At 37.7% G+C, this 9,046-nt stretch overlaps 1 protein-coding gene across 1 annotated transcript in view; it reads right to left on the minus strand.

Annotated features, from left to right (window-relative positions):
• The window catches only part of Dock3 (dedicator of cytokinesis 3), a 367,607-nt gene that overhangs the window by 287,336 nt on the left and 71,225 nt on the right, over nt 1-9,046 (minus strand). The window contains exon 3 of the mRNA XM_050139541.1: nt 506-546. Coding sequence (XP_049995498.1) covers nt 506-546 — 41 coding nt within the window. The remainder of the gene's footprint in view (nt 1-505; nt 547-9,046) is intronic.

The following is a 9,046-nucleotide window of genomic DNA, read 5'->3' on the forward strand; positions in this document are numbered from 1 at the left end:
TTATTTTAGTAAGAGAACATTAATTATAGACTGAACACATAAAATCTAATATATAACATCAGTATTCTAAGCATTCTTATTTAAGTTTACATTTAAATGAAATTTTTAATAGCAACTGAAAATGCTTAGTTAAGCATTATTTTCATCTTCCCATTTTGCATCTTAGCAATAAATTCATATAACTAGACATGTGGTTCCACAGCACTAAAACTATAAATAAATCAATTTAGTTTCTGTCAAATCTTGAAGATAAATGACTAAAAGTATGAACAGGCTTCTTCAAAATAAGCATATAGCTATAACCACATTTGCACTTTCTGTGATTTTTTTGAAAAATCATTTTAATACTGCCTGAGCCTTAGAATATCCTTATACAATTCTGCCAAAAAGATGACTGTAGCTACTATAAAGGATTAAAGATGAAGTAGAAAACAGTTGCCGTGACTGTTACTAATATACAAAGCAAAATACACACTGAGGAACACAATGATAAATTCTCTATTACCTTCACATTAGGCTTCTTCGTTGAAACTCCTCTGTACCAACCTAAAAAGATATTAAAATAATGTTATTGTCATTCTATAAGAGCTATAATATAGTAATTTTAGAAAAGGCAGATGAAAGTGAAATTTTCCTTACTATGCTTTGGCTTCATTAGGATCTACAATGAAATGCTAGTAGTTTACTCAGAAAGGTTTTTATTTTTATTCAGTTTTGTTTTTATGGCAGGTAAGAAATACAGTGCAGACTGTTTCCTGATTCATTCATTCTCTCATGCAGCATATACTGTATTATTCACTTGTGTGTTGGTGGTTGTTGTTTCTGTTCAGTCACTAGAGTCAGTATTGCTACTAGTACAGAGATCACTCTTTCCTTTCGGCATTCATATGCAGCAATACGAACAGAAGGTTCAATTACACAACAGAAGTAGAATTTTCAAGCAAGGGAAATTTTATAGCCATCCTTTCTCAATTCTATTATTTTCAGAGTTTTGCTAAAGTTCATTTGTGTCTGCTAGGAAACAGCATGTAAAAATATAAACCAAGAAAAGTACTTACAAAAGGAAAATAAAAGTGGAGAGTATAAATGAAAGCCAATATTAACTGAGAACTTTTGTTATTGATTTTACATATTGCAATTGAGGGCAATTTCCACGTACTAATCTTCATATCTCACGACAGTGCTATGAAAGGGGGAAACCTCATTTTCTCACATGAAAACAACAGATTACAAAAAAAGAGCAATTCGGCTTTTTTCAGTAACAACAGCTCAGACAATAAATTTCAATAACTAGTTTCACAAACTGAGTCTCAGTTTCTTCATTGATCATTTTAGATAATCTTCAGCACTTGGGAAACAGAGGCAGGCAGATCTCAGTTCCAGGACATCCAAGGCTACACAAAGAAACCCTGTTTCAAAAAACTTTAAAAAAATAAAATAATAATTTTACAATACCTAAGATGAATATATTAAGGTGTCACATGGCAGAATGAGTCTTTTAAAACCTTGAGGATAAATAAATAAATAAATAAATAAATAAATAAATAAATAAAGCCATGAGAATGTTCTAAAGCTACAGTATTCAAAGCTATGGGGTACTGGGGAAAATAGGCAAACAATCTACTAAACAAAAGATAAAATCCATAAACAGACCCACACAAACTTCAACTGACCCTTGACAAAGAAGCAACACCAATACAATAGGAAAAAGATATTTTTTCACAAATGGTGCAAAAACAACTGGTAGCAACTTGGAAAATAAATATATACATTCTCGCTCAGCCCAGTACCCAACTCGGGCAGTGACCCCATCCCCACTCCTCCACCAGAGGCCAACCAGTTTTCAGAGGTCTAGGTAGACCATTGATCAGCAGACCTCCCCCACTCTCTCAGTGCCCCTCCCTACCCTATTCCCAATCCATCCTCTCTTCTTTGTCACTAATTCCCAGGCCCCAATTCAGGCAGAGACCCCCTACTCAACCAGAGGCTACACCAGCCACCAAAAGTCCAGGTAGGCCATCTACCCACAAACTCCCTACTCTCTTAGTGTCTCCCACCTTATCCCCAATCCTCCCACTTCTTCTTGTTACTATGTCCCAGATCCCAACTCAGGCAGAGAGCTCCTGATCCACCAGAGCCCACACTTCTCTGGTCTCAGAAGACCAGAGAAGATACAGAAACTAAGGAATAAAACAGCCATCCAACAAAGACAAACCCAGAAATCAGCAACTAGACCTATAATCACTCAAAATCCAGATGCCTAAACGTCAGTGTAAGAACTCAATCAACAATAGCCAAGGCATTAGTCAACACCAGAGTCCAGCCATCCCACTACAGCAAACCCTGAATATTCCAACACAGCTGAAGCACAAGAAAACAACCTTAAAGACCACCTTTATGTAGATGACAGAGGTTCTTAAAGAGAAAATTTTAAATTCCCTTAAAGATATTGAGGAAAAGACAATCAAAAAATTAGAGGAAATCAATAAATTCCTTAAAGAATGCAAAGAATAAACAAAAAGTTGAAGGAAATGAATAAAACTGTTCAAGACCTGAAAACTAAATACAGGCAATAAAGAAAACACAAACTGAAGGAATTCTGGAAATGAAAATCTAGGCAAGAGAACAGGAACTACAGAAGCAAGTTTCACCAACAGAATACAGGAGATGGAAGAGAGAATCTCAAGCATTGAAGACACAATAGAAGAAATGCATACATCAGTCAAAGAAAATGTTAAATCTAAAAAACTCCTGTTACAAAACATCCAGAAAGTCTAGGACTCTATGAAAAGACCAAATCTAAGAATAACAGGAATAGACGAAGAAGTGTCCCAGCACAAGGGCCAAGAAAATATTTTAACCTAAAGAAGGTATCTATAAAGGTACAAGCAACTTACAGAACATCAAATAAATTGGACCAGAAAAGAAATCCCCCTCGCCACATAACAATCAAAACATTTAACATAAAGATTAATAATGTATAAGGGCAAGCATGGCTCTGGTAGGCCTTGTCCTTCCCCCATTCCCTCTGCCTTGCTAAACTCCATTAGGTCACATTCCTAAAGGTAGTCACCAAGGTCTATTCCTTTATTTGGTCACTTCCTACCTCTAAGGCTGACTACCAAGGTCCAACTATCAAAATACTGAAGTCCAGCAATAAAAAGCCCCCTTTTGGTAACCCTAATTAACCTGTCCAATTAAATATCTCATCCTGACACAGGGTTTCCCCATTTATCTTTATAAACTTATTAGTATTCATGAGAAATAATTGGAATCACATTCTGGGAGAGACATTGGTACTCCATGCTTCTTGACATCACTTTACTGATAATAGCTAAGATGAGGAAGCAACTTAAGCATCCATCCAAATGACTGCATGCAAAAAAAATATGATAAACACATATAATGAAGATTACTTATCCTTTAAAAGAAAAACCCTTGATTGTAAAGCAATACAGATTAATTTTATGGATAATACACTATGCAAAAATAAGTCAGTCACAGAATGACAAATGTTCAATGGTTCTGTTTATATGAGATTCAAAACAGCCAAACTCATAAAAGTAAAAATTAGAAGAGTAGGTATCAAGACAGGGGTAGAAAAGGAAGTTGAAGAATTGCTAGTTAATAAGTGTGGTGGTTTAAACAAGAAACATCCCCCATAGGCTTACGTATTTGAACACCTGGTCCACAGTTCTTGGTGGTATTTGGGGAGGTAGTATAGCTTAATGAAAGAAATATATCACTGTCTCCTCTCTATCCAGAGGCACTCATTTGTCCTTTGAGGGCAAATATCCCTTCCCCCTCCCTTGTTCCTTTTCCCTTTTCCCTCATTCTCTATCTCCTGTCTTTGTCTCTTGTTCCCTGCTCTCTGTCCCTCTGGGACAAATAAATCTCCTTTGTGCTGAGAACTTGGTCTTGGGGTGTTTTGTGCCAATATTGTTCCTTTCATTGATTCCATGACTTATATTTGACCTACAGGATTACCCCTAGCCCAGTTCTTACACATTCAGACCTTCAGGCACTGGCTTTATCTTTCCAATAATGGCTAATTGGCGTGTTTTCCCCTGAACGGCTACGTTCCTACACTCCTGATTAGCATATTCAATTAAGTTTGCTGTGGTTCACAAGCTTTCCTTTAACTTTTGGTGACTATACCACTGGAATTCAGAGCATCCCCCTCAAAAAAAAAAAAAAAATACCTGCCGACAGTCCTGGATTTCTCCTCAGATAATTGTGTCCTTTCTCTTGATGACAAGTCTGGGTAACAACCCTTCCTTCCTAAAGAAACTCCTTATTGGCCTATGGAGATTCATGCAGACACCTTGACTCTAGACCTACACTCACCAGCCTCTACTGATGATGGGAATAGCTTCTTCTACCCAGAAAACTTACACCCAATATTAATGGTAGACTTCAGCACCCAACAATAATTCTGGTACCTGAATGTGTATCTGCTTTCTCTTTTGTCTGCTCCAAGCCCTCTATATAACTCCTACATGCTCTGAACAGTCCACCATTTCATGTCCTATTTAAGACTCCACATAATACAGAAATATTGACTGCCCAGTACTCTATGCCCACCAGCGATGTACCTGCACCCTGACATAGTTCAGAGTCACAACAGCAAAATAGCAAGAAATTGGAAACAACCTGGATGTCCTTCAACCAAAGAATGGATAAAGAAAATGTAGCACATTTACACAATGAAATATTACTCAGTAGTTTAAAAAATGGCATCATGAAATTTACAGGCAAATGGATGGAACTAGAAAAAAAATCATCCTGAGTGAAGTAACCCAGACCCAGAAAGACAAACATGATATGTATTCACTAAATAATAATCATGCTACAATCCACAGACCCAGAGAGGCTAAGTAACGAGGAGGGCTCTAGGGAGGACACATGAATCTACCTTGGAAGGAGAAATAGAACAGATTTTGTGGCTAGACTGGGGGAGGGACCAGGTATTGGAGAATGGATGGAGGGAGAGAGTACAGGGAGAGAGGACTGGAACCGGAGGACATATGCAGGGCAATGGAAACTCCCTGGAATCTACGAGAATGATCCTAGTGAGGATTCCTAGTAACGGAACATATGGAGCCTGAACCATCCATCTTCTGTAACCAGGCAAGGTTTTCTAGTGGAGGAACTGGGAGTCCAACCTAGCCACAAAACCTTTGAGCTACAAGATGTGGTAAGGCAATGGTGGGCCAGAACTTGTGGGAGTGGCCAACCAATGACTAGTATAATTTGAGGGCCATGTCAACCAATGACGGGTCTAATTTCAGGGCCACAAAACAAAAGGCAGTCCATGCCCAGCACTGCCTGCATGACCAAGAACCAGAGGCTAGATAGCCCAGAGACCTAGGACAGAACCAAAGACAACTGGCAAAAAAAAAAAAAAAAAAAAAAAAAAAAAAAAAAAAAAAAAAAAAAAAAAAAAAAAATTAAAATAAATAAATAAGATCAATGAAATGATTCCTAATGATATTCAGCTATACTCGCTGATCAGTGCCTAGTTCAGACATAAGAAAGGCTGCTTCTGGCAGCTGATGGGAGCAGATGCCGAGATCCACAGCCACACACCCAGCAGAGAGCAAGCCCAGGTTGGAGGTCTCCATCAGGCCCCTCCCCTCAGAACAATGGAAAGGCCACAGATTCAAATAAGCAGGGCTCATGCGAGCTCACAGAGACTTAAGTGGCAATTACGGAACCTGCATGGGTCTTTGCTAATATATATTAGGGTTGTTAATTTGGTGTTTTGAGGGGATTCCTGACAGTGGAATCGGGTGTCTTTGGTTCTTTTGCCTGCTCTCCTTTTCCTCCTAACTGGTTGCCTTGCCCAACCTCGATGTGAGCGTTTATACGTAGTCTTGCTGTATCTTGTTGTGCCACGTTTGGCTGATGTCCCTGGGAGGTTTGCTCTTTTCTGGGGAGAGACAAGAATGGGGAGAATCTGTAGGAGACTGGAAGTAGGGAGTACGTAGGAAGAAGTGGAGAGAGTGGAAATTGCATTCAGGATGTACTATACAAGAGAATAAATTATGAGTATATGGATACACACACACACACACACGAGAGAAAGAGATTCTACCTTCACAAAAATTAACTCAGCTGGATCATACATCTAAACGTAAAGTGCTAACTATAAACTCTCAGACGACACCACAGGAGAAAACTCCAGTAATATTAGGTATGGTGATGATTTTTAGATGCAAAACCAAAAACATGATTCATGAAATAATAAGTGAACTACACAAAAATCTAAAGTTTCTGCCCTATGAAAGATAATGACAAGAAAGTAATATGGGCCACTGAGTAGGAGGAAATCTATACAATGATAAAATATCTGATAAAATATCATTACCTCAGTTATATATAAAGAATACATACAACTCAACATGAAGAAAATAAATAGCCAACCAGGTGTGGGAAAAGAAAGAGGGGGAGAAGGGGAGGGAGGAAGAAGAAATGACAGTAGCAGAATAAAGGTGAAGAGAGGAAATCAAATTTAAAGATAGGTAAAAAGAGCTAAACATTTTACCAAATAAGATGATAAATGGTAAAATAAAAACAGTCATCATCAACTGACTAAGGAGCTGCAAATTAAAACAATAGGATACAACTGCACACAGAATCACCTAAAACTGGAATACTGGTAACACAAAATGCTAGGAAGAACATAGTGCTTGTTCATTTATACTACATGAGGAAAACATAAAATACAATGTCCCCTTGCAGTCAAACCTTTTCCCAAACCTTTCCCCAAAGCCCTGGAAAGTACTGATCTAAGTAGCTTCAAAAAAAAAAGTATTATCAGCTGGGGAAGGGGAGGCAAACCTTGGGAGACAGTCAGAGGCCAACCTGGTTTACACAAAGAAACTCTGTCTTCAAAAAAAAGGGGGGGGGGTATTATCATCTTCTCAGATTTGACCTCTGTGAGGATCATAAGCATCATACTCACTGAACTTCAGTTATCATATTTTTATTTTATTTTATTTATTAGCATGAATTACCTAAAATACTACTGAGGCAGAGAGTGTACTGTATATATACGTATATATACGTATATATATACGTATATATAGTGTGTGCAGTGATAAAATCTAACCTTTTTTTCTCAATTTTTACCTCAATGAATACATTTCAGACCCTTGCAATAACTTTAATTTTCAGATTAACTTTTTTTAAACTTCTAAATATGAGAAAGAATGAACAGTAACTGTCTTTCTGTGTCTAGACTGCTGCATGTAACATGATGTCCTTCCTCCAGCTCTACTCAGTGTATTACCAATGACAGGACTTTAATCCTGCTATTGTAATAATACTCTATTATGTATACAAAACACATTTTCTGTCTCAAATTCATTTGTTGATAGATATCCAGGTTGAATCCTTATTTTAGCTATTATGAATAGTGCAGCAATAAATATGTGTACACATGTACCTCTTTGTTACACTGACTTCATCTCCTTTGGATAGCAACCAAATACAGGAATAAATGAATCATATGGTAATTCTAATTTTATAGTTTTCTGAGGAATTTCCAAACTGTTCTCCATAATAGATGTACTAATTTACACTTCTACCAACAGTACATAAGAGTTATTTTTTTCTCCATAACATTACCATTTTCTGTTATTTTTGATCTGTTTATAAAGCTTCTAATTGGAGTAACACGGCATCTCATTTGTAGTTTTGATCTCAATTTATCTAACAATAATACCGAGCATTTTTCAAATGCTTGAAGGCCAATTTTATTTATTTGTTACACCTGTCACCACAACCACAAGTCACATCAAAATTACAACTAAACACACACACACCAAAAAAAAAAACCTAAAGATTTCACTTGGAGAAATAACTGTTCTTGTTTCAAGTATTGTTTCTGGTAACTGAACAGCCTCTTATATGTAGGTCTTCTTGGCTCAGGTGCTTTACTACATATATGTCAGAACATCACTCACAGTCTCCTTCCTCAAAACACTGAAAGAATGAAACATATATAGGGTTCCCACCAGAACAAAGCTCAAAGATTCTACAGGCTGAGGACTTCATGGTGAAATACTGCCTAGGTTGGTCTACATTAGCAGACCTGTCCACTTACATTTTTCCTCTTTAGTAATAGCCATTCTAACAGAGGTATGGTAGCACAGTAAGGATCTGATTTCCATTTCCCTAATGATTTGTGATGCTGAGCATTTTTCACATGCTAATATGCCTGGCATCTTTAGTTTTCCTTTGAGAAATTGATATAGGATTCTCCTCTGTATGCTGTGAATATGTTTTATTACCACTGGTTAAAAAAGAAAGCTGCTTCAGCCTATGGCAGAACAGAATAGTCAGGCAGGAAATTTGAGCAGAGATATACAGAAAGAGTAAGTACAGTCAACAAGACACCATGCAGCTACTGAAGGAGACAGACACTGGAATCTTACCAGTAGGTCACAGCCTTGTGGTGATACATAGATTAAACAAAATGGGTTAATTTAAGAGGTAAGAGTTAATAAGAAGCCTGAGCTAATAGGCCATGCAGTGTTGTGTTAATATAGTTTTCGTATGATTATTCAGGTTTAGGCAGCCAGGAAATGAATGGGCAGTCTCCCCTTTCAAAATGATGCCCACTGTCTGGGGCATGGATCCATAGAAGACCTTAAAAAAAAAAAAAGAGGGCGACTAGATCCACAAAAACAGGAGCCAAGCACAGCTTTTTTGGTAACTGCATTTTTTTTTCTGCAGATGTTTTTTAAGAAAAGGATTCCTGACTCAGCATTAGCAGCAAAACCTGCATGTCTTCTTTAAGAGATGGTAGCTCTGGCTCTTTGGGGAAGTCCTGCACTTAAATGGAGTTTGTGGGCAGAGTGCTACAAGTTGCTTAATGGTGACATAGATCTGCTGCGTCTCTGAAGCTAGGGTAATGAGCATGGATTGCAGAGTTGGCAGCAAACATACCTTTGCCATATTTAGAAGGCCGAGAGAGGCAGAGTCAGCATGCAAGGCCCCTGTGACCAAGCTGATTACCATTTTTAAAGCACTCCTGGTC

The sequence above is a fragment of the Alexandromys fortis genome, unplaced genomic scaffold (genome assembly GCF_014885135.2).
Source record: "Alexandromys fortis isolate MF-2015 unplaced genomic scaffold, M_Fortis_MF-2015_v1.1 scaffold_36, whole genome shotgun sequence".
NCBI classification, from domain to species: domain Eukaryota; kingdom Metazoa; phylum Chordata; class Mammalia; order Rodentia; family Cricetidae; genus Alexandromys; species Alexandromys fortis.